At 42.8% G+C, this 25,668-nt stretch overlaps 1 protein-coding gene across 4 annotated transcripts; it reads left to right on the forward strand.

Moving 5' to 3' along the window:
• The first annotated feature begins 6,296 nt into the window (after positions 1-6,296).
• Positions 6,297-24,961, forward strand: HNRNPC (heterogeneous nuclear ribonucleoprotein C). 4 transcript variants are annotated; one of them, XM_077461161.1, is made up of 10 exons: positions 6,297-6,496; positions 14,523-14,552; positions 15,752-15,866; positions 20,169-20,415; positions 20,623-20,692; positions 20,903-20,950; positions 21,264-21,415; positions 22,980-23,090; positions 23,811-23,947; positions 24,697-24,961. In XM_077461161.1, exons 3-10 carry the CDS (start codon positions 15,861-15,863, stop codon positions 24,775-24,777), a joined length of 852 nt encoding a protein of 283 aa, XP_077317287.1. In that variant the 5' UTR covers positions 6,297-6,496; positions 14,523-14,552; positions 15,752-15,860; the 3' UTR covers positions 24,778-24,961. The 4 variants fall into 4 exon arrangements, with proteins under 4 accessions (XP_077317287.1, XP_077317288.1, XP_077317285.1 ...); XM_077461159.1 differs by having other exon boundaries at positions 6,299-6,496; positions 20,623-20,698; XM_077461162.1 differs by lacking the exon at positions 15,752-15,866 and having other exon boundaries at positions 6,298-6,496; positions 20,623-20,698.
• The last annotated feature ends 707 nt before the right edge of the window (positions 24,962-25,668 follow it).

The raw sequence follows: 25,668 nt of genomic DNA on the forward strand, positions 1-25,668 counted from the left end.
CTGGTTGCTATGAAGTCGCTCCCTTACTAGTCGGACCACTGAAATGTCACTGTTTTCTAACCGCATCTCAGGCCAGCCAGAGAATGGTTCCATTAAATCGTAGCTCTAGGCAAAAACGTTTGTTTTTTCGATTTTTCAACAGAGTTGGGAAAGGTTAGATCCTGTGTCCAAGTTCTTATTGCTGCCCATCCATATTGGGGAGATTCATGTCTCTGTGGGCACTAGTGACCATTATCACCAAGAAGGGAAGTATGGGAATATTCAAAAGGTTTAGGGCCCCATTCACACCGAGTGTTTTGTAGCTCCAAAACGCTCCACATCCAAAATCCCTTGGTTTTCAGTTGTGGTCGGTCATCCCTGAGTGTAGTGTGACTTGAAAAAGCACATGACCTTTTTTTGTGCTCCAAGCTTCAACCTTTTTGCCCCAATAAAGATTAATGGTAGTGCCTGAAATAAAATGTGCAAAAACACACCTATTGCACTTTTTTTTGGCAGTAACTCGTTTTTCATTGAGTAAAAATAAAAAAAGATCAAGCTTCAGACGCTCGCAAATACCCCTGTACAAATGCTAAAAAATAATGTCTGCAAAATTACCAAAAATGCTGTTGTAAGTGTGAATGCAGCCTTAAGCCTCATTACACTTGAGCGTATTAGAATCAAGGGCAGAATCATTTCTTAATGGCACCCTAAAAGCGGTGCAATTTTGGCACAATTGTTGCATGGTAAAAATCAAAATCAAATTTTGTGTCTCCAAACACACCAGGCTCAGTGCCGAAATTTGGCACATGAGCTTCTTTGGCGTGTTGTTGAAGTGGAAGGAGGACCATTCAAAATGAATGCTGTGCTCCAAAAATGTGCAAGTGGCTCTCAGGTGTGCGCAGGGCTTTAGGCCTCATTTGCACAGGGCATACTATACCATGTTCTATGCAGGCAGTCCCATTAAGGCCAAGTGGGACACAACGGCTGCACGCACACAGCTGGCGTGTCCCAATATGACATCCATGTGGTTGCGGGACCTTGAATGCAGAGTTCAGAGATGCACAACCGCAGTGGTGTAGCAAGGGGTGTGAGGACCGCACCCGGGTGACACTGGCCAGAGGTGTGACACCAGAGGCGGACTGCCCAACCGCTCTGATGCCCTCTGAAAGGCTGCACCACTTCCACCGCAGACATGCAGGACCTATGATAGATGTCATACTGGTCCGATTTCCAAGCACTGGACAAGTATGGTGTCCATTATAGGAGGCGATCCAGGAGGAGGGACTTTGTTTGACAGCAGTGGCGTCTAAGCTCTGAGCAGCGATAGATCCCCTCTTTGTCTGCCCTGGTCGGTTATCGTTCAGGCTGTGTGTCATCTTTCCCACAGTTTTATTTCATGAATGATTGTTTCTCCTTTTGTAAGTGCCTTAAAGCTTTTGTTTTTAATATAAATGCTTTGTTTATGGCTATTTTTCAACTTGGTTCATTATTTTTCACAACTTGAGGGCTCATTCACACTATAAATCGCACAGCGTGTTCCTGTGCGATCCACATGTGACCCGAGCAGTGCAATTTCAGCCCATTAATTTCAAATGGGCCGAAATCACACTACACCAAAAGTAGGGCATGCCCTACTTTTGGAAATGTACTACAACTGGATCGCATGGTATTCTGGTACCATGCAATCCAGTTGGGGAAAACGTACTGCAGTTGCGACCTGCATTTAGGGTGTCTTGACACCCGCTGTAGATTGAAAGGGCAGTGTGTTTGGAATGCAGTGTGGTACGCATGAAGAGAACGCGGGTTTCCCAGACTGCATACCAATGTGGACAGGCCCTGAGAGAGTTCCCCTGCTCCACTATCCCGGGCTGCATAAGACTGCCTCACAGATTTAGGTTCTTTCACGCAAGAATGCTGTGAGAGAAAGCCACGTTCTTGTGCGACATTCCAGTTGCACCGCCCTTGCAATCTGCTTCGGATGTCAGTGCAAAGTTAACAATACCCCAAACACAGGTTTCAAAAATGAATGTTGGGAGGGTGTGACACCATGTTTTACCATGTCAGCTGACACCAACCCTAGTGACGCCACTGCACATGCGCACCCACATGGATGTCATATTGGGGAACAGCGGCTGTGCTCATGCAGTTGCTATGTCCTAACTGACATCAATAGGACTGTCTGCACAGGGATGTATGGAACATGGCCCTGCACAGGAGTATGGTGTATGGTATAGTACAACCTGTGTGCAAAAGGCCATAGGCTCTTTTCACACCTCAGCATACGGAACAGCAAAACGTGGATGCATTTGCGATGTCATTATTTCTTAACGGCACCTCAAACGCGGTGTGATTTTGCTGCAAATGTTATGCGACAAAACACATAAAAATCATGGCAAAAAATGCAACACCAAACGTGCCCGCCTCAGTGCCAAAATTTGGTACGTAAACGTCTTTAGCGAGTGTAGCGGATGACATTTTGGAAAAAGTGTCATACGCATCTAAATTTAGTTTTTGCCTCAGAACAGTAGGGGTTCTGAGGGTTAATTACATAGGTTGGCCTTGACATCAGTCTGGCTGGTCTGTGTTAGAAGTTCTGCCTGATCATGTGAACAGTGAGTTGCACATGACAGGCCAGAACCAGGCCTGGTTGCATGTTTTAAGTATCAACCTTCTCAGAACCAATCAGTGGGAGTGCTGGGCCCTGCTGGGGAGTCTGGGAAGGGGTACTTAAAGAGGAAGTAAACCCTGATGAGTTTACTTCCTCTTTCATTCCCTGCAAAGGTAAAGCATAATGGACTACTATGCATCGCATAGTAGTCCATTATGTGTCACTTACCTGACACAGGAGCCAGCGAAGTCACCGCTGTTCCCTGTAGTCCGGCGCATCCATCTTCTCGGTGGGTCGCGCTGCTCCGCCGCTGTCATTCGGTGAAGCCGCGATGACGTCACTCCCGCGCATGCGCGCGGGAGCCGACACTCGCAGCATATCGCCATTGACCGCGGGGCGCTCAGTGCTCCGTAGACAACGGTGCCTGTCTTTCAGCAAATATTTCCTAAACCATGTAGGTTTAGGAGATATTTCTTGGACTTACAGGTAAGCCTTAATCTAGGCTTACCTGTAGGTCAAAGTTGGTTGTAAGGGTTTACAACCACTTTAAGATGTGTGGGTCACGTGGTAAAAGGAGAGAGGAGTTTATGAGGCCCGTGTGGTCTGGTCTTGTTAAAGGGCCGGGGTAGTCCCGGTCACGGGGTGTTCGACATCCTGCAACATGTTCCTATTAGATGCCCCTAATAGACCCGTCTGGTCTGGGGCAGGGACCCATCTGTTCCCGAGTCTCGGAACCGGCTGGTCCGAGGTGCAGTGACTGAGGGAGGATTCAAGGTGTCCGGGTTGTCTCTCGGCTTGGAGGGGCACCACAGCTCATTGAAGTAACTGGGGGAGGACTCTTCGGAGGAAGGCTGACAAGTGGTATCCTGAGAAGTGCCTGGTTACTGAGTTGGGAAGGACATTGACGAATCCACGCTTTTTCCAGTACTATTAAGGAGACAGAAAATGTTCCAGGTACTGAAGAAAAAGGTTCCTGTTCACCCTTAACTTGTATACGTTCATAGGATTGTTTCAAGTTTGAGTAAACGTGCTGACTGCCATGATCTCTGGCTAGAGGTCTGTTCAGCCTTGAAGTACCCAGCTGCGAGTGGCTACTCTCTGGGTGGAATTAGAGACTTTGTTAGATCTGCAGTTCAAGGTGCCTGAGTTCTTCACCCGTGCCCTCTGTTCCCATGAGAGACTGTGTTATTGGATGTTACCCCTGCAAAATAAAACCTTTCAAAAGGACTTTGTGTCAGCGTACAAGTTGTTGGGTATCAACCCTGGGCGTGGAAGAACAAGCCAAGCGGAGGTAACCAGTAAGCCCAGTAAGTTAAGGTAGCTCTACAAAGCCCTACAAAGGGTTATGGCCGCTACATGAGTTTTTAGAGCTGGGGGGGGGGGGTCCATTTTAAACAGTGCATTTTAATATCCGCAGCTTGCCAACTTATTTCCAGATTTTGGAGGACAGATACTACCATTCCGATTAATCTTTGGGTGGATGTTATCAATGACATCATGCTTATGGAGGAGATGCAGACCAGATAACTGGACAACTGGTAAAAGCACAACAACTTATGGGATGTATGGATTCACTATTCGATCTCAGATACGTTTCAAAGACGATTCTTCTCCTGAAGAGGATATTCTGTCCTCTCAGGGGATAGTTTATTTGATGGTTACATAGGGATGACTTGTTCATTATTACACTTTTTCATGTCTCCTCTCTCTTCCTTTTTCCATTTTTCTTTTCTCCTACTTCTGCTTCTCTTATCTCCCCCAACCCCCTTAATGTTCTTGGATATGATCCACTGTTATGTCTGATCCAAGTGGGGCCTATGGCCCTTTGTTACCAGATTTTATGATGTACCAGTTACTTTGTTCCCCCTCGCTATTTCTTCTTTTTGTACCTGTATGTGTTTTAATGTTCTTTATACACTGATAATAAAAAGTACACTGATAATAAAAATATATTCAACTTAAAAAAATAAAAAAAAAGCAAAATAGTAGGGTTGCTCAGGTGTGAATGAGGCCTTAGGCTTGTTCCGCATTGCTGTGACTTGGGATCCGACTTGTGAGACCCCCAAGTTGCATGACATGAGAAATCCCATTTTCGTCAATGAGAACTGTCTTAATTAGGACTACTGAAGTCACTCCATCTTTAGAAAAGTTTCCTGTACTACCTCAAGGCAACTTCTATCCGATTTGCTCCCATAGACTTCTGACGTTGAATTCTGTTGTATGAAAATTTTCTGATGGCGAGTAACCTCCTCACTTTCGATTTGAGACTAACATTGAAAAAACAAAAATGAGGAAAATTCATCCAATAATCTGATCGTGTGTACGAGGCTTTAGAGTTGTCACCAGAACAAGAGGTAAGGCTAGGTTCACACTAGCCAGCACTGTGCATTCCGGGTTGCTTGTATCACATCAATTCCCACACTCGAATCGCACTGCTCTTGCGAGATGCGCAGGGCTGCTTTTCATTGTGAATGGCGCCCTCACGCACCTCAGCGCGATTGCGGAAACCTCATGGTTAAAAAAGACCATGCTTTTTTTGTGTGCCATGCCCGAGCAAAAGCAAGCTGCACGCCGCACTAGTATGAACAGAGCTGAAGAGTAAGGATGAGCTCAGGCGTGTTTGCATGCTCCATGTGTAGAGCCCGCCAGGAAGTCGGCGCAGTGCTGCGCTAATCACAGGCAGTGAGACACTTCCAGATCTCTGCAGCTGCGCAATGTCTCACTGCCTGTGATTAGCGCAGCGCTGTGCTGACTTCCTGGGGGGCTCTGCACCTGTCCCATGCCAACACACCGGAGCTCATCCCTACTGAAGAGGAACTCTTCCAAAAGGGGACAACTGCTCTGGAAACAACTGAGGAGGAAGTCCCCTGGCATTGGGGAATTTCCTCTCACTTTCTTTTGTGGCTCTTAAACAGGAAAGGAAAAGAAACCTCCATGACAGAGAATAGCAAAAAACGGCAGGGGTGTTAACCCCAGTACTCTATCCAAAAAAACATTTGGGCTATATGTAGAATTTCTGATCTATACAGCTAGCAGCTGAATGGCCCATGTCACCAGGAGAGCATATGTGCAACAGACTGCTGCTTATGACTGCCACCTCATCCCTTTAAACCGAACACATTTGAATTACACAGGTTCTGAGGCGAATTAAATGCAGATAAGGCACCATGTGAGTTTAATTATCACCTTAATCAACAGCAGAACTTGTTTAATTAATATATATTCGGTTTTAAAGGGATGAGCCTACAAAACAGCTTATATGACTTTGCTGTAACCAGGCCCTGCAATGTTCTGGAACTGTATGCAGCAGCCATGCGCATAGACACAAGCATGGCTGACAAACGACTGTTCTATTAATGAATGTTCCTGCATGGCGGCCAGGAAAAAAAAACCCGCGTATGCGCCTGCACACAATAGGCTGCTCACAAGCCCGCTGAAACCACTCAGCAAGCTACCTGCCAATCAGGTTACAACGCCCTACTTTGCCTTCTCCATAGCAACCCCACCCACGTCACTTGGGTAAAGAAAAGCCGGTTCCTATCCTTTGTTCTCATTGGTTGACCATGTTTCCAAGGAGACCGTCCTCCCACGTAAGACCCGCCTTTTGCTTTTCATTGGGTGAGGCTCCTCCCGTCCTGCTGTAATTGGTCGCTGTGCCGTCCAGTCCCCTTTCGAGTAGTCTTTCGCTTCTGATTACGTCTATCTCTTGGTGAGCTGCGCAGGACGTTCACTCACCGCCATTTTGTGCCAGAGAAGGAACAGTCGCCCTCCGTCGTCGTCCTCCTTTAGTCGGTGCTCCCTTGTTTATTTATTACCCCCTCCTTTCCTTCGCGTTCCTTGGTGTAGTCACCGTCGTTGTCGCCACCGCGTCAAGAATTTAAGGCAGGTTAATAACCTGAAGAAAAAGAGGTAAGTGGAGCGCGCCGGCAGTGTGTGAAAATGGCCACCTAGGGAGAGGCCGCAGTGTAGGCCTGAACGTCTGCGACGCATCCCATGAGCGCTTCTCCTGTGTCTGTGTGCCTTGTGGCCCGAGTAACAATGTGCTTCCCTTGTACGAGTCCGCCATCTCCCATTCATCGAGATAGTTAGTTATTTTTCCCCCCCTCATCTAGTGTTTCCTTTAACCCCTTCCTGACCTAGAGATAGGAGAAGCCATGTGCGGCGGCACTTCCTACTCGTACGTTACAATGGGATAGCTCCCAGGATCACATGTTCATGTGCTTTTTCCATTACATTTGTTCCTTTCTTGTATATTTCCCCCGTGTTCCTTACATCCCTGCAGGCCTCTTTGTGAAAAATTTTTAAATTGAAGGGATCGCATACATGAGTGCAGCCTGTTTTCTTTTAGCCATGTCCCCATACATTCTTAGGGCCCATGTGTGCAACTAGCAAGTGTTAAAGTAAAGCTGGATACACAATAATATACAATTTTTTTTCTGTAAGGGTGTTTTTTTTTCCCCTCTTCAGATTTACCAAAACCATACGAGGTCAAACCTTTTTAAGGGTTTCAATTTCGTATGCAATCAGGCATGCCCTTGCACTACATGACTTTTGTAAATCGGACAACAAAAGTTGTATGATGTGTATGGGATCGATCGTATCTGTTCCAGCCTGCATCCTTAAGCCCCATACACACTATATCAGATTTTCTGCTGGTTTTTTTTTTTTTTCAGATTTACCAAAACCATATAATGAGGTCAAACCTTAGGAGTTTCATTGTGTATGAAATCAGGCAGGCCCTTACACTACATGGTTTTGGTAAATCTGAAGGAAAAAATCTGATAGTGTGTATGGGGCTTTTTACCTAGCCTTGCTGAATTGCTAGATCTAATCTTTAAAGCTGTATTAAACCAGAAACATAATATTGCAGACTACCAATCATTAGATGTGGTGGCTGCATTTGTTTTTGTTTGTTCTTTTGTCCCTCTCCCTGGTTTTTACCTGATCTGGCCAGTAAACCCTCCTGTAATATGGTGTCTACACTCTAGATGAGGGGGCATATTTGTGAGTTTGGGGGAGGGGGGAGTGTTAGACCTCAATTACATAGGATGTCTTGGAAACGTTCCTAAAAGCCTTTCCTCCTGGCAGCAGAGATTTAGCAGCAAAAAAAACACCCGTTGCTCTGTAAGGCACACTATAAGTTATAAAAAATGCTCATAACAGTGTTTATGCGCCATCCTAAGAATTGGGAAGCTGCAATATGTTTGATTTTGGGTTTAGCACTGCTTTAAAATTGGTTAAAGCGGTTGTATACTCGTATGTTTTTATTTTTTTTACTTTTACCTACAGGAAAGCCTATAGTAAGGCTTACCTGTAGGTAAAAAAAAAATCGAAACCTCTGTACGGTTTAGGAGATATTCCCCTCGGTATGCGCCGCTGACTGCAGCGGCGCATGCGCACAAGGGGATTCTCGGCTGAAAGTCCGGCAGTGGCCGGACCCAGCCGGGATGAAATCTCCCACGCACATGCGTGGGAGTGACGATAACGCGGCTCCGACCACTCACAGCGCCGGAGCCGCGATACCCGGAAGAAACGCAGAGGGAGCATGTCAGCTCCCTTGGCGTGGATCGGGCCAGATGTCGGGGCCTCATTCTAAGGTAAGTATTTCATAATGAGCTAGTATGCGGTGCATACTAGCTCATTATGCCTTTTGCTTTGCAGGTGGTAAAAAAAAAAATTGCGGGTTTACTACCGCTTTAAAGGAAGTACAGTATGACACCTGTATGGCTCATTCACTCCTTTTGGGCACATTGCACTAACATGGGTATGTTGCGTTGTGTGCGAACCTGCATTGCATTAAAGTGGTTATATAGTCCAAAGGTTTTTTACCTTTTTATGCATTGATGTGGAGTTCCACCCAAAAGTGCCACGTCCGCTTATCTGAGTCCCCCCAGCTGGGCCAGTGAGTGTGTACAGTAGGGGCCCAGCTGTGAAGCCAGGACAGGTAAGCGTCCTTATGTTAAAGCGGAGGTTCACACAAAAATTGAACCTCCGCCTTCCGGAACCCCCTCCCCAGTGTCACATTTTGGCACTTTTCAGGGGAGAGACTGGTATTTGCACCCACTTCCGGGCATAGACTCTCACAGGAGTCTACGCCCCCCACGCCGCTCTGTCTGCTGGGACACACACACACGGGTCCCAGGAGATAGCAGGGACCAGTTAGAATGTGTAGCGTGACTCTCGCAAGCGCAGTAGGGAACCAGAAAGTGAAGCCACAATGGTTCACTTCCTGAATCCCTCACCGAGGATGGCGGCAGCTGCCGAGAGCCAGGCGATTGTTCAGGCTTCGGCTGGCAACGTTGCTGGACCCTGGGACAGGTAAATATCCATTTTATTAAAAGTCAGTAGCTGCAATATTTGTAGCTGCTGGCTTTTAATATAATTTTTTTTTTTTTTGGTGGACCACCTCTTTAAGTCAGCAGCTACAGTATATGCTGCTGACTTTTCATTTTTAAAGGGCTGGGTGAAACTCCTCTTAAAAGCAAATTGTCCGCTACAACTACTACCTGTCATTACACAAAGTAGGTAAGTAGAACATCATTATTTTTAAAGCAAAAAAAAAATCTTTAGAATCACTCTAGGGCAGCGCATTCATTTGAATGAATTGCTCAACGGACCAGAAATCATACATGCAGCCTTTTCCCCAGTGCGCTGCAATTCGGGTGCCTTTGGAAGGTGTGGTTAAGAGAACAGTCATAACAGGGTCTCCAAAAAGTCTTATGTTGCATTCCTCCACAGGGTATAATAGCTGATATACACACACTATCTTTTTTTTTTTTTATATATATAGATCACCCTTTCCCTATATTGTCTAGATAAGTGATGTGCCCCATCTTCTGAAGCCTCCTGGTATATGCACTTGATATTCCAGGAGGCTTCAGCCTCTAGACTGCAACTGGAGGAAGGTGAACCTGTTGTATATAATCAGGATTCTTGCTGCCTGAACTGGGACTAGGCAGCTGGCTCCAAATTGTAGCACAGGACCTTTTGTGTGTGGCAGTGGGTCATAGCAGGACATTGCTGGGTTGGGTGAGGATGTAAAATGGGGGTAAAAGGTAAGAATCTAATTATAATGGTTGGAAATGTGTTCTGCTTACCTACTCTGTGCAATGATATTGCACAGAGCATTCCCTTGCCTCATATTCGGGAGTGCCTGCCCTGACTGTCCTTCTCCGAGTGCCCCCATATGGGGGTACTTGAGGGGCTTTTCCAAATCGGCTGTGTGAGTCTATAGAAGCACACAGCAGGGCTCAGCTAGGCTCCCCCAACCCAACCATCCAGTGAATGCATTCAGGTAAAACAACATTTTGCGTTTTAGAACCACTTTTAAAAGCACATTAACTGGCTCTGTCTACTCTTTGAGGATAGTACAGTTTCCTTCCTCTAATTCTAAGCGGCCTCTGACATCAAACAGTGTCTCCACTCACTATATCTGATATTACTAATCATCACGACCTACGATGACCTATTTAGGTACAAACTTAAGGGAGGTCTTTTTTATTTATTTTTTTCAGTAAATTTGTAATATAAAAAAAAAAAAAAAAGCGCAGGACATAATTGTTTTCAGGAGGCCCTCCGTCCAAATAGTAATAAAACGGCATACAAGGGATTAAATTCCTAATTTTTCACAATGTAGTCAAGAGATTGAAAAGGCTTGGGCTGTGTTTTATAGTTATAAAGACTCACTTTAACATGTATGTAACACTTAACGCCTCTTATTTGTTCTATAAAGTAAACCATTGAAAGTGTTACTTAACGTACCCTCTGCCAAGGCTAACTATTATTAGCATTGTTCCTAGCTCTCTGTGAACTACAGGACAGCTCCCCCCATATTGTGGAGGAGAAGAGGGGGTGTTGTTCTGTAGCCCTGCTATAGGGTGACAATGCCGCTATAGATGCGGTAAGTGAGCATCCTCACTTTAGGAGAGGAAGTGTTTTTGAAGGCAAGATCCCCAGGTAAAATAAAAGGAAAAGAAATCTGGTAAACTGCAATAGATTACATTTGCAGCCTCCCCTTATTTGCATGCCCGTGAATAGTTTTCACACTCTTCCTGGCTTAAATTGCACATCTTTCTTACAAAACCCAACAGGAATGTGTGCACTTCATACATACCTGTTTAACTTCATGTGAGAGTCTCTCTAAAATGAAGTTGCCAGCAGTGTTCTTCTTGTGCTTTGTTCACTCCAAATACAGACAAGCCCTTTTCTTCGACAGTTCATACTACTGCACTGAATGGCACCGTAACACCCTTTTGCTATTAAATTTGCATTGCAGTGCACTGATGGCAATGCTTTGCTTTTTAGTACATGGAACTCATTAATGTGTTAAAGTGGCTGTAAACCCTTACAACACACTTTGACCTACAGGTAAGCCTAGATTAAGGCTTACCTGTAGGTCCAAGAAATGTCTCCTAAACCTACACGGTTTAGAAGATATTTGCCGGAAGACAGGCACCGCTGCCTACGGCGCATGCGCCGTAGACAGCGGCGCACTGAGCGCGGCACCTCCCGCGCGCATGCGCGGGAGTGCCGGCTTCGCCGAATGACAGCGGCAGAGCAGCGAGACCCACCGAGAAGATGGATGCGCTGGACTACAGGGGACAGCGGTGACATCGCTGGCTCCTGTGTCAGGTAAGTGACACATAATGGACTACTATGCAATGCATAGTAGTCCATTATGCTTTGCAGGGAATGAAAGAGGAAGTAAACTCATCAGGGTTTACTTCCTCTTTAAAGTGGTTGTAAACCCTCTTGGACCATTTTAACCTACAGGTAAGCCTAGATTGAGGCTTACCTGTAGGTGCAAGAAATATCTCCTTAACCTACACGGTTAATTAGATATTTTGCAAAAAGCAGGCACCGATGTCTACGGCGCACTGAGCATGCCGTTAGTGAAGGTTAACATGCCTTAGTGCATACGCCGGAGCAGCGATACCCAGAAGGAAGACGGGTGCTTCATGGAAGAGGGGGTAGTGGGGACATCGCTGGCTCCTGTGTCAGGTAAGTGACACATAATGGGCTACAAAATAGGGGATAGTTTATGGCATTTTTATTTTAAAAAAAATGTTTTTACTAGTAATGGTGGGGATCAGTTTTTTTTTTTTTTTTTTTTTTTTTTTTCGTGACTGCGATATTACGGTAGACACATCAGACATTTATGACACATTTTGGGGACAATTGTCATTTATACAGAAATCGGTGCTATGCCACTGGCAGTGAAGGGGTTAACCACTAGGGGGTATTGTGTAAGGGTTAAGTATGTCCTGGGGAGTGATTCTAACTGTGGGGACGTGACTATGTGTGACACGTCGCTGATCTCTGCTCCCAATCACAGGAAGCAGAGATTAGTGATACTCACTAGGCAGAATGGGGAGATGCTTGTTTACATTAGCGTCTCCCCGTTCTTCCTCTCCGTGAGGCGATTGTGGGTATCCCTGCGGCGATCGAGTCTGCTAGACTTGCGGCCTGACTCGCGGTGGTCCCGGGTGACGCACGTCGGCAAATTTTAAAGGGACGTACAGGCACGAGACAGAATAGATCCCCACCGATGGAAGCAAAAACATTTTAGACAGCTCCCCTCCCACCTCCATCCAACACCGGAGGGGGGGGGGAATCAAGACAGTGGAAGTTAAACCCAAAAATGGAATTCTGTTTTTAAGATAAAACCCTTCTGTGTGCAGCAGCCCCCTAAGCCCCTCTAATACTTACCTGGCCCCCTCTCTGTCCAATGCTATTGTAGGAGTGTCTTGGCTACCCAGGGACCCCCCCCCCCCATTGGGTAAAACAGTAGCGCTGCGCCATTGGCTCCCACTGCTGTCAGTCGGTCAGCCAATGAGGTGAAAAAGGGGGCAGGACCAGGCCACAGCTCCTTGTCTGAGCTGCAGCTTGGCTCAGGTACCCTCATAGGAAGCTGCTTGCTGTTGGGGTACTTGTTGGGAGGGGCCAGGAGAGCCGAAGAGGGAACCGAGAAGAGTAGGTTCGGGGCCCCTCTGGGCAAATCCACTGCATGGAGTAGGCAAGTATGATATGTTTACGAAAAACAAGACTTTACAATCACTTTAACCACTTACTGACTGGGCCTTAGACAAATGACCATGACATCCTGGTCAGCATGTGGAATACTGGGATTATGGCTGCAGCAATGTGCCATAATTCTGTTTTATTTTTTATTTTTTCCTAACTGGCAAATTCGCCACTTTATCACTTCAAGAATCGGCAGGAGGGGTGGCCCACATAAAAATGTTTGGGGGTTCCAAGTACTTTACTAACAATAAACACAGATTTTTACATGCATCAGTGTCAGAATTGGTAGGCAAGTGGTTAACTTAACATGTTATGCTTACCAGCTCCATTTAATGATTTTGCACAGAGCAGCCCAAATCCTCTTCTGTGTGCCCCCATAGCAAGGTGCTTGCTACGGAAGCACCTAGGGCTTTCTCCTGAGCCATGCTTCGTGTCCATAGACACACAGTATGGCTTGGTCTAGCCCTGCCGCCCTGTGCCTCCTCACAGCATTTGATTGACAGCAGTCCCTGAGACATGGAAGAGAGGGGGGAGAACTACAGCCAGGTACAGCGCTGGATTGCTGACAGCTTTTGTGGGGGGGGGGGGGGGGGGGGCAGGTTTTTTTCTTCTCTTAAAGTGGATGTAAACCCTCGCATATACCCCATGAAGTGAACAGCCTCAGATACACAGCTGAAACAAACCATCCTTAAGTTTTACTGTATTGTCTGCTGTCTTTAGCTTTATAATATTTAGAAAGTGCAGATCTTCTTGCAGATTTTCTCTTCCTGTTATACACTGAGTGTGAAGTCTAGGCATACAGCTAAGACATCTGATTGGATGAAAGGCACATATTACCATACCACACAGGCAGAGAATTGCAGAGCTGTTTTGTGAATAGTTGAGTTCTCTGCTAATCTATTTATATCAACCTCCCAGGACAAAAATTTCAGGCTGGTTTTATCTCATGAGTCAGATGTTGATAATAGAGGAGAAAGCCATGGCACTTAGTGCTTTGAAGAGATAAAACACTGCAGATATTTGTCCAGCTTGATTTGTATTTACATCCACTTTAATGCAGGGAATGCATGAAGGTGAGACATGCCCAGCCTTTAGAACCACTTTAACTCATTTCTTTAAAATGGAACAGACAGAATTTGGAGCAGTTGTGCCTGGCAAGCAGTCAGCTCCTAGCTTTCATTTTCAAAGCTTGACTTTACAAGCTGAAGCTGATTGGTTACTATGCACATCTGCTCTAGTTTTTGTTCTTTTATGTTGGTGTAAAAGTAACCTGTACCAAACTAAAAACTGTACTGTTGGTTGGAAAGTTTTTGCTACATGTTTGTTGGTGGCTTGTTTCTGCTACCCCAGTATTTATCATTCCAGTTTCCCTCAATCTGAAACTATTCTCCCCTTCTCCTTTCCACAGGACAGAGATCTGAGCAGTTCTCCAAATTCCCCCCCATCCTTCCCTGACCTTTTCTGGCTGAATTGAGCTAATGTCCACGCTCCTTGCCCATCATTATTTAGTCTTTCAAAGTGCACATGTAGCAGTTCAATTACTTTTTAAGTGAAAGTAACCAAAATTGTTATACAACAGTGAGGTTGCATTAAACACCAAGAGCTTACCAACCCAACCTCTCTTTAAATACCAGCCAAATAATTTTAAATTTTATTTTTATTGGGCACAGAAGCACAAAATGCTGCACTTATCAAGTGCTTTGAACAGCCTTTCACCTCCTTCCCACCCCCCACCCTTCCTCTCCCATCCCTTCAGTGCAGAATTTTTGGGGTGTGTAACCTGATGGTGATAAATGACACTTTGACATGACATGCTACATTTTTTTTTTAAATGGACTTTTTAAAGTACTCTACATTTTTTTCTGATTTGGATTATTTTCATAATTTTTCCCCTTTTTTTTTTTTTTCACAGCGAAGAATTTTTTTTGAAACGTCAACTACAGTAAGTCTCGATTTTCATGTGTTTTTAAAAATTGTTTTTTTTTTTAATTTTTTTTTTTTTTTTTTTTTTTATCAAAACCATTTTCCTGCCTTACTGGTCTCCTTTTTAACATTGCTGTATTTCTGATATTTTTTATTTTTAGTTTTTATAGTTTTTGTTTTTATATTTATATGTATAAATGTTGGTACTGATGCTGATTTTTCTCAATGTTTTTTTTATTTTTATTTTTTTATTTTTTTTATTTTTTCCTGGTGGGGGTTGTATTGGGAAGGAGTCTTTCTATCCTTTTCAAATATGCATAATCCATATTTTTGGTCCAGGGCATAAGTTTTTCTCCCTGTTGCTATGTGTAGATGTCAGTATTTTTCTTGCTTTGTTTAAAGCTAGAATTAAACTGCATATAAGGTTTTGGAATTGTCAATAGTAATACTGTTGGAACCCTTTGCAATGTTTTCCTACTGTGCATTACCACTTGTGGGCAGTGGAATTTTTGACAGTTGCCAGTTAACATCCCTTCATTTAGGCCCTTTCCCTGCCCCCCCCCCCCCCCCCCCCCACCCCCCACCCTATTCCACATCCGTTCCTTTGCCCCACCGCTGACAACCAGCATCAAAGAAGGGAGCAGGACCTCTGGCATTCCATTCCTCTGGCGCATGGTAAGGCTGGTTATTGAAGGTAAAATCTGCATTCAGCTCCTTGTATACATCATGTGGATGTATCATTATGTTTTAGTGTATAAATCAATACTGAGTTTCATATCTAACTGTGCTAGGGCCACCAAAATCAGATTTTACCTGAAGCACTGCTGCAAGTGAAAACTGATCTCGCCTTATTTATTCAGATATAGTTGTACTCCACATGCAGTATTATATCTAAATCTGCATTGATTTTCAGACCTGCTCAGAGATACGATACTGAGGAGGATACAACAAAACTTGCCTCCACAGACCTGAACAAGTCAAATCCCTGCATGTGTCATGTAGGCACTATAAGCATTTGACTTATTAAAAATGGCTGTTGGTGAAAGTTCCTTCAAAATTAGGTGTGGGGGGGGGGTGGTTTTGAGGTTTAACTGAAGCTGGAGTGGCCAAAAACTATTTTTGTACATTTTAGCACAGTAAAAATAGCTCCCCTCTATTTAATGAAGTGTGCGCCATCTCTGGCTTCTGCATCGTTTGTTAAAACTTACTTTTTTTCAGCCCGTAGTCACCTGTTGGCGCTAAACATCCAGAATTGAGACGTAGGACAGAGGCCATACCCTTTCCATTCAGAAGAAGCCTTGTTTTCTTTTCATAGGTGTGCTGTAACATGGAGGTAACTAATTTTACTGTGCAAATCTGCAAAAAATGTTTTTGACGTACTTTAGATTTTAAGTGGTTGTAAACCCTTACATATACCCAATGAAGTGACTAACCAAAGAATACTTTTACATGAGTTGTACCTGTTTACCTGCAGCAATCTCTTCTACAGCCATCAAACTGCAGCATTTATATAGCTTGTCTTAGCTTTCAGAAAGCAGGGGCATTGAGCTGATGTTAAACTCTGCAGTGCTCAGTGAGAAGAGCTAATGGGAGAGAAGTGACACCCCCTCCCTACACACAGGAACAGAGCTATGACTCTCAATCGCGGGCTGTGTGAAGGAGCTCCCTCCCCTGTCATCTTATCTCGGTGTCAGAAAAGCTTGTCGGAAGGGATTCATGTTGATTGAAAACCACTGAAGAAGCAGACAAAAATGACTTGGTGCTCTGGCTTGAGACAAGTGTACACTATAGAAGGATAGGCTTTGTTCATATTTCATGTTAGAGGTTTACAACCACTTTAAAGTGTATTTCCACTTTTGCAGCCAAATTGAAATAACACCTACTTTATATTTGTTACATGCCCCTACTCGGAGCATAACATAAGTTTACAAATTGCAACTTACTTTTTTGTTTATATGCTCTATTCTGGACCATCCAGCAAGGCCTTTTTTTATTTACTTGCCATAATAAACACTTTCTGTACTGTTAAGTCCCTTTCACACATGCGCACCGTATGTCCGTATTTCATCCATCCGTTTTCGGATGAAATACGGACATGCATGCATCCCTATAGGATAGCGGGTGTCTGCGGATGAACATCCGCTGACACCTGATATCATCCGATTCTGCAGACAGAGGAAAATCCTATTTTTCTATCCGTCTGCAGAGCGGGTTGGATGAACACTGAAAGACTGTCCATGTTCATCCGATCCCCCCCATAGAGGAGAGCGGAGATCTGACAGGGTGGTCCCTGCACAGTGTGCGGGGACCACCCTGTCATTCGCCGGCTCAGCGGGGACAACTGAGAGATCCCCTCTGAGCAAGCAGATGTTCACGGGGCGGATCATCACGGATCGGTGCCATGTGAAAGGGGCCTTAAAGGTATTGTCAATTGTAATTAGATTTGAATTGATGAGTAAAGGTGTATAGGCTAGGCTTTTTGTGTCCTTTTTTATTTTAAGGAGTATGGGTTTAAGACAGACTCACTCTTAGTTTGTTCAAAAAACCTTGCAGTCAGCCATGATATCTTCACCTTCGAAACCATATAAAATGTAAATATTAAACAAAAAAAGCGTATGCTATGTGAATGGGAACACATAAATGAACATAATGATATTTTCTGTTTTTTATTGCAAAAGTGGAAATACGCTAAGGCTGGCCATGCATAAATTGTGTGTGTGTTTTATTTTTTTTATTTTCTTGTATCCGATTTTCCCCTAGCCCCACACTCGGTGGAAATAACTTCCGCTGTGCTATTGTGTTCTTATGGAAGAGATTTCCCTGCCGTCGCAATACACCAATCAGTGCTGCTGACTATAGCCGGCAGCACTGATCGTTCAGGAAAGACTCAAATGACTGTACACAATTTCTAGATTGACTTGTGTACAACCAGCCTGCCATACATGGATCGAAACGCCCTAATGCTGGCCATACACTGGTAGTTTTTTGGGCGAGAATATTCGTACAAACGTTCATATGAAAATTCTCAACATTCAGTGAATGGATGGATGTCGTTAAATTTCACTTCCTTTTAATATTTGATTTTAAAAAGAATGTAATTCCTGAACGAAAATCACATGCAGTGCCCAACAATTTGTTCATGCGAGAAAAGGTTTCTATCCTGATTGACATTTTTTCTCATCACTGTCGAATTGAACAAATGTTCTTCAATTGAAAATTTTCTAATGAATATCTATACCTGTATGGCCAGCATAAGATCCTGAAACAGGTTTTCATTTATGTTCTTACATGAGTTATTCTGTTTACTAATCTAGCAGCTGTACAGAAGTGTAAATGTTATGTTTTACAGTTTACTGGTTAGGATACTAATCCAAGCTTTAACGGTAGTAAACTCAGGGTTGGAAAAAGCAACTCTGCAACCCCCCTGGCAAGTTAATAGCATGTGTAAGTATGCATCGCTATTATACACTTGCCTTAAAACAAAGCCCTCCAGTGGCGTGCTGACGGGGCTTCCATCTTCACCCAGTCTTCCTTCTGGGTTCACAGGCTTTGGCCATTTGGCCACAACACAATGATGTCACTCCCAGACGGAAGTCATGATCGTGGCACAGAGCTCTGAATGGAGTATGTTGTCCCTTCAGAGCACAGTGAGCATGCTTTGGTGACTTCACTATCTGCAGAAATGGTGAATATCTCCTACATGATGCACATTTTAGAAGATATTCTATGTACCTACAGGTAAGCTTATATTAAAGCCTACCTGTAAGTACAAGTCACCAAACAGTATTTACTATCACATTAAAGTCACAGACATTGTAAGACCAACATTGTATTGGCCGCTTTAGCACCAGCATCTGAAGCGTCTGACCATGGTGCCGAGAGCATGCTACAAAAGACTTGGTCAGTGTTCAGTCTAGCATGGTTCATGCTTCTGTGATGGTAGAAAGCAGTGACATAAAGATGCTAAACAAGATTGTCCTCTGCCAAGGGCAGGAAGTGCAATCCCATTGAGTTTTTTTTTTTATCAAATTTTTTTTAGTCATTTCAAAATGAAAATTCATAACCTAAAGCAGTGTAGAAAAGAGATTTCAGGTGGGCTTTAGCTGGAATAAAGTGTATGTATAGCTATATATCTATAAAAAAAATACCATCTTTTTGGACGTGTCACCAGAACAGCTGTCCTCCCATTTAAAGATTTTCCCTAACTTGGTCATGTGACAAATTGTTTTCCCAAACTTCTTTCTTGGTGACCAAGATCAGTGGGACTCCCAACTATTGCCTGGGTGGTGGCTGCAGACCTTTACCTGGCCCTTAAGGCACACTTCCTCCCACTGGCACCAACGATGGGGCACTGTTCCTCCCACTAAAGATGTTGCACTGTTGACACCAGGATATTTTCTACGTTTTATACTCCCATTTGGCACAGTTTGCATGATGGAAGGATGGTAAACTGGCCCCTTGTTTGGCGCCCCCCCCCCCCATCTAGACAAACGGAGAGAATCTCCAGTTTGGGACACGGCAATAAAAGTTTGATATGAATTCTAACCTAAAAATGTTGGCTTTACATACACTTTAGAGAAACTGGTTACATTTTAAATTTCATATCTAGTGTTAACAAAACTATATATATTCGACAGATAATGGCATCATCTTGTAAAAGTTATAATTGTTTTGGGTGTATTATAAAGAGTGTAGCGCTATAATTATATATACAAATCAAAGCAAATATAGCATGTATATCTGTATATGCACTAAATATGCTTATAAACCAGGATTGTGCATAAAAAGGCTATGCAAAGCAAAACTAATGTACATGTGACCAAATATCTACATTACCCTATCTTCTATGTACTACTTTAGGCTCGGTTCAGACTGGTGCGATGCGAGAACCTTACCAATCCAGTGCGGATTCCTGCATCGCACCTGAATCTCGGTGGTTCACACTGAGGATCTGTGAGTGTCAATGTAAAGTTGATACCCTCAGTTTTGCTGATAAGTGGGAACTGTGAAATGGTGCAGAAATCGGAATGCATAGGTGTGATCAGATTCCAGTGTGGACCAAAAAAGGGTCCTGCACATTTTGATGCGATTTCAGACATACAAACTGTCTGAAATCTCATTGCATCACATTTGCACAAATGGCGCTGGACCCTTTTATTTTTTTTTTTTTTTTTTTTGTAATCGGGAGTCATGTGGATATTAATTTTGCTTTGTGGAGCAGTATTACATTTTTAGGTTTATAAGAACATTAACTGTTTACACATAAGGTCACGTGGACATTTACGGCTTGTTTTTTACATGGCCTTTTTATGCACAATTTGAGTTTTTATGTTTTATAAGCACGCAATGCATATACATACAGATATGTGCTATTTTTGATTTGTATTTGTTTATAAATAATTATTGTGCTACACTCTTTATAGTATAAACTTTATCTGGTGTCAGGAAGTAGTGCTAGCAGCTACACGTATAAAGGGGTTTTTCTCAAGTGCAGATTACTTTTATTTTTATTTTATTTTTTAATCATATTTTGTTTTAGGTGTTTTTTTTTTTTTTTTTTTTTTTTTACTTAGTTTTTCTTGGTTCTGTTTCCTATGTTTCATAATAGTTTGTCCTCTTCCTCTACTTTGTTTAGGACATGATGGCCAGCAACATCACTAATAAAACAGATCCCCGTTCTTTGAACTCCCGAGTGTTTATTGGGAACCTAAACACGTTAGTGGTGAAGAAAGCAGACGTAGAAGCAATCTTTTCTAAATATGGAAAAATTGTGGGCTGCTCCGTACACAAGGGTTTTGCTTTTGTACAATACAACAATGAGCGCACTGCCCGTACAGCGGTAGCGGGTGAAGATGGACGCATGATAGCTGGGCAAGTCCTGGGTAAGGGACTAAAAAGCTTGTTTATAAAGTAAAAGTTCAGATTACCCAAATTTGTGGATTTTAGTCCTACAAAAATGGGTTGTGCTGTTATATTGGGTTACAGCTTACTTATTAATATGTTTATTTGCATCTTCCCCACTTGTACCTTTTTTAACTTTCTTTATTTTTTTTTTTCTCCCCTCTTTCTTTAACATGCTCTCATTTTAGACATAAACCTTGCTGCTGAACCCAAAGCCAACAGAGGAAAAGGAGGAATGAAACGATCAGCAGCTGATATGTATGGGTAAATTTATTTTTTAGAAATTTTTAGTGTCTGTAAAACAAGTAGAATTTGTACAATACCATCCAAAACATTGCATTGTAAAAAAGACCATGTGCTCTACCTCCCCTTTTTTAATTTACGATGGCCCGGTTAGGATACATGTTGTAGTCTCTTGCACTTTTTTTCTTCAGTAGAAGTTTAACATTTTATTATGTGTTCTTCTAGGTCTTCATTTGAACTGGACTATGATTTTCAGAGAGACTACTATGATGGGTAAATATGTACCAATAAACTGTGGAACCTGAACACTCTTCAAACAAAGTAACCCACGTTAAATGCTTAAGGGCCCCCACTCAGGCTGACTGTTGAGGGTGCAAGCTGGGGAGAGGTTCGTCCAGACCCATGATTCGTGACCTACATTATTAAGCCATGGGGGTGGGGCATAACATGTTGGTGATGTGGTCTTGATGAATCGAGCTGAGGCTGCTTTTACCTGCTAATTATTCGGGTCTGGCGAGGTGTGTGGCGGCCAGGCTATTTCTTTCTACTTCTAACCATGCCAATGATGAATTCTTATTGTTTACAGATATTCTGCAGCCAGGGTACCCCCACCACCACCTATTGCCAGAGCTGTTGTACCTTCAAAACGTCAGAGGGTTTCTGGTAACACTTCACGCCGTGGAAAGAGCTTTAACTCTAAGAGTGGTCAGCGGGGTGGATCATCCAAGTCTAACAGATGTAAGTTTCTTGTCAAGGTTTAAAAGATGAGCGCCAGTTTAGAACAGGAATTAAGTAATTCTCCCTCATGAGCTGATGGGACTTTCACGGATATGTCACTGTCTCTGAGATAAGCACGTACACAATGGATAATATAATAATGAATATTTATTACAAAATGTACACAATCTAAAAATTGTAGTCAATAGTAACATCAGGCCAAAAATTGTATATTTTGTAATAAATTCATATGTTCACTGTGCACGTGCTTACCTCCCAGAGACAGTGACATATCCGTGAAAGTCCCATCACCTCGTGGGGGGGGGGGGGGGGGGGGGAAGAGTCTCTCTAATTCTGTTATAACTTAATTTTCAGGGATGTGGATATGACAGTCTGTCCCTAGAATTGATCTAACCATTTCCTATATCTTTTATCCTTTTATCTTAGAAATTAAGTAATTGTCTTTTCTTCTAATAAAATACTGCTTATCTACTTGCATATTGGACAGATCATTGTCATAAAGATGGATTTGAATTACAATCCTTTGCATTTAGGTGCTTGCTTCTTGTATTATCTGTATTTTGGATTCAGTTTCCTGCTTGCTATTATCCAACTAGCTCAATGGATGGTATGTTCTGCTAAGCATATTGTTTAAAGTGAAGTAAAAGTAAAGGGCACAAGGTTTTTTGTTTTTCCCTATCATTCTATGCATTAAGGTAAAAACCTGTGTGCCACAGCCCATCCTAATACTTTAGCCTTGCTTCTCCAAGGACTCATGCTCCCGATTTGGTTTTGGCAGCAACGGGAGCCATTGTCTTCCACTGCTGTCAATCGGGGGGGGGGGGGGGGCGTGCCACAGCTCAGTGTATGCATGAACACACACGTGCCTCATTGCAAGCTGCTTGCTGTGGGGTCACCTGGCAGGAAGGAGGAGCGCCCCCCACCCACAGCACCCGAGAAGAGGAGAATCTGGACTGCTCTGTGCAAAATCACTGCACAGATCAGGCAAGTATAACGGTGATTGTTTTTTATATATATATATATATATATATATATATATATATATATATATATATATATATATATTAGTACTGCATTAGGGTAAAAAAGCTTCTGTGTGCAGCTCATCCCCTTACACTTGCCTGAGCCTGATGTCAATCCAGCGCTGTGCACAAAAGCAGCATTGGAGTTCCTCTCCCTCACCTTATTGGCTCATAGCAGCAGGAGAAGGGAGCGGAGCCAAGATGCAATGGATACAGAGCGCATCTCTGAAACGGGTATGCATGAGTGCACCCATAGCAAGCGGCTTGTTAGGGGGGCAGGAGGTTGGAGCCAGAAGAGTGGTTGGGTGACACCAGAGGAGGTCCAAGGATGCTCTGTGCAAAACTATTGCACAGAGCAGGTAAGTATACTATGTAAAAAAAAAATTTACAATCACATTTTAATGCCATTATAACTAATTTACCAGATTCTTTGATGATAAATTACCACCAGTTTTGACAATAATGCATGAAATAGCATGTATGTACCAGTCTTTTTTTCTGTGCTTGTTAGATTGACTTTTTTTTTTTGTTTTTGTTTTAAGTGAAGGGAGATGATCTTCAGACAATTAAAAAGGAGCTCAGTCAGATAAAACAGAGAGTAGATTCTCTTCTGGAAAGCTTAGAGCGAATTGAACGTGAGCAATCTAAACCAGGTCAGTAATATATGTTGGTTGTTTGTGATGTCTTCCTATTGCACATTCTGGTCCAATTCATTTTGGGCCTTTTTTGTTTTTTATTTTATTACCACAAACTGCCAGCATTGATGTGTTCTTGATGGCTTACAATATATTCAGTCTATACAGATACTTTCTGGGAGCACAGCCACATTTTCATGCTACAACCACCTTTTGAACCAGTGCTTTTTATGTAGTTAGAAATTTACAGTGCCTTTGTTGAGGCTGGTGAAGGGCATCTTCATGAATCTTTGCAATTCTGTGAGCGCATTATTGCCATCACATCCATTGTAAAAAGGAATGGGCACTTCAGACATGACTGCATTTGCTCAGGATGGTAATTGCCTGTTTAAAAAAAAAAAAACACTTAACGCTCAGTATAGATTTCTCAGATGTTCAGATTTAATGAGCAAATCGTAATTGACCGCCTATGCGGACCTTATTCTGAAAGTGCTAGTTGCCTGGCTTACATGGCTGCCCTCTTGCTTCAGCACTTTGACTCAATACTTATGGGTAAGAACTTTGGAACTGTTAACTGGTTCAACACATTTTTCATTACAGCTTTTGGTGTACAGTGTTTTGGTCTGCCTTTTGCTTTGATTATTGAGGAGAACATTGTCACACAATTGTAAATTTGATGCTTGTGCATTGGAAAAATTGAGAATTGTTTTCATAATTGTTTGTTTTTATTTTGTATAGAGACAAAAGTGGATGAAGAACAGAGTGGCAGCTCTGTGAAGAAGGAAGAAACAAGTGTTAAGATGGTTGCAGAGGAAGGAGGAGAGTCTGGCGAAGAGGGAGATTTACTTGATGATGATGATCAGGGAGAGGACACGGTAAGCACTTGGGGTGGTTAAAAATAAAATGTATATAGATTTGTTTTGTCTAATCAGTAAAAATTATTCTTGACTTTAGTCTTTAATGCCTTAACATTTCTCAGATGATTTGTTGCCAAATTTAGCTGCAGCTAGTGGTAAACACAGCCTCTATTCAGGAAGCACCAGCGGCCCATTGTGAACTGCTCCTGGCAGTTCCATCTTCGGGTTTGCGCTTCTTAGCTTTTTGTCCGAGTAGCGATGGCATCACTCCCAGAAGTTACCAAAGGAACATAGAGCTCCTTGCATTCAATGCACACTGTGTTCCATGAATGTAGAGCTGGGACAGATGCCGCTATCAAATGGCGCATGCTTAACACCACTTTAGAATATTATTTATTTTTTGCAAAGCTATAGCTCAGCCAGCTTTTGGTTCTAACTATTTTCAGTACACAGTGGATGGATAGCTCTGTGATGGATTTTAAATGTAGAATATGATTAGAAAGTCCAGCTGCAAGCGTGTGCCACAGACCTAAAGTAATGCTGCATATGTAACTTTCCAGATGATTTAGTCTGTCCACTGTTGGCTATCCAAATGTGGAAAATTACTTTTAGGTGGGACTTTGATTTGTCATAGAAGCGATTTTTTTTTATTTAATTTTTTTTTTTTTTTTTCTAAATGTATCGTTTTAGCATGTATGCAATAAAATCTGTATGGCATTTGAAACAACAATACATTTTATTTATTGTTTTTTTTCTTTGTCAATCAGCTTGAAGAAATTAAAGATGGTGACAAAGAAACAGAGGAGGGAGAAGATGAGGGGGACAGCGCAAATGAGGAGGACTCTTAAGTGTTCTAAATGCCCTCCAATCCCTTTCTGCCTATTGTGTATAGTTGGCTCATAGCTCCACCCATTAACATCCTCCACACCATCAGCTCTTTAAGCCTGTTTATTATGCACCCTGCATTTCCTCTGCCGCCTCTTCATTTTGATACCTATTTGTGACTTCTAGAATAAAAGTGTATTGTTTTTACCTGTCTTGCAGTCTTTTTGCTTTATCTATTAATTTTGCAGCAGTTAAGTTGGGTGCATGTTACTTGCATCAGTAGATGACCATAAGGGTGTCCTGTGTAAATAAACTTTCATTTGCTGACAGGTAACTTTCAAATGAAAGATCTTGCTTTAAATTTTCAGTTTTATGTTAATAAAGATTATATCTCTATTACGAAAATAAGTGTATTTCATGTACGTTTTGCTCCTAGCTGTGTCTGAATATATGGTTGAAGTGGAACTTTAGTCAGAAAATTAAGTCCTGCTAGATCACTTTAGGCTGGCTCCTTTTGCAGGTATCGCTATGTAAACATTAAAAATAGGAACCCATACTGTTTAAACTTCAGTAATACTGTCTTGCCCTGCTCTGTACATGCTCAGTTGCTCTGTTTTTAGGCGCTGCTGAGTTTGTACAGGCCTGTCTGCTGACAGCCTTAAAGTGGAGTTTTAAAAATCAAGTCAGCAGCTACACATACAGAGAATGAGAATCAGATGAGCGGTTGCACTTTAGGGTAAAACTCTGCTTTAAAGCTTAATTTAAACCCTCCTATGTTTAAGACCCCTTTCACGCTTTGCAGGCGCTACAGCACTAAAAATAGCACATGAAACAGTCGCTGTGACTCCAGTGTGAAAGCCATGAGGGCTTTCAGACTGGAGCAGTGCGCTAACAGGACGGTAAAAAAAATTCCC

The sequence above is a fragment of the Lithobates pipiens genome, unplaced genomic scaffold, assembly GCF_037356315.1.
Source record: "Lithobates pipiens isolate NorthernLeopardFrog02 unplaced genomic scaffold, aLitPip1_a1.2 Scaffold_3, whole genome shotgun sequence".
In the NCBI taxonomy this organism is placed as follows: domain Eukaryota; kingdom Metazoa; phylum Chordata; class Amphibia; order Anura; family Ranidae; genus Lithobates; species Lithobates pipiens.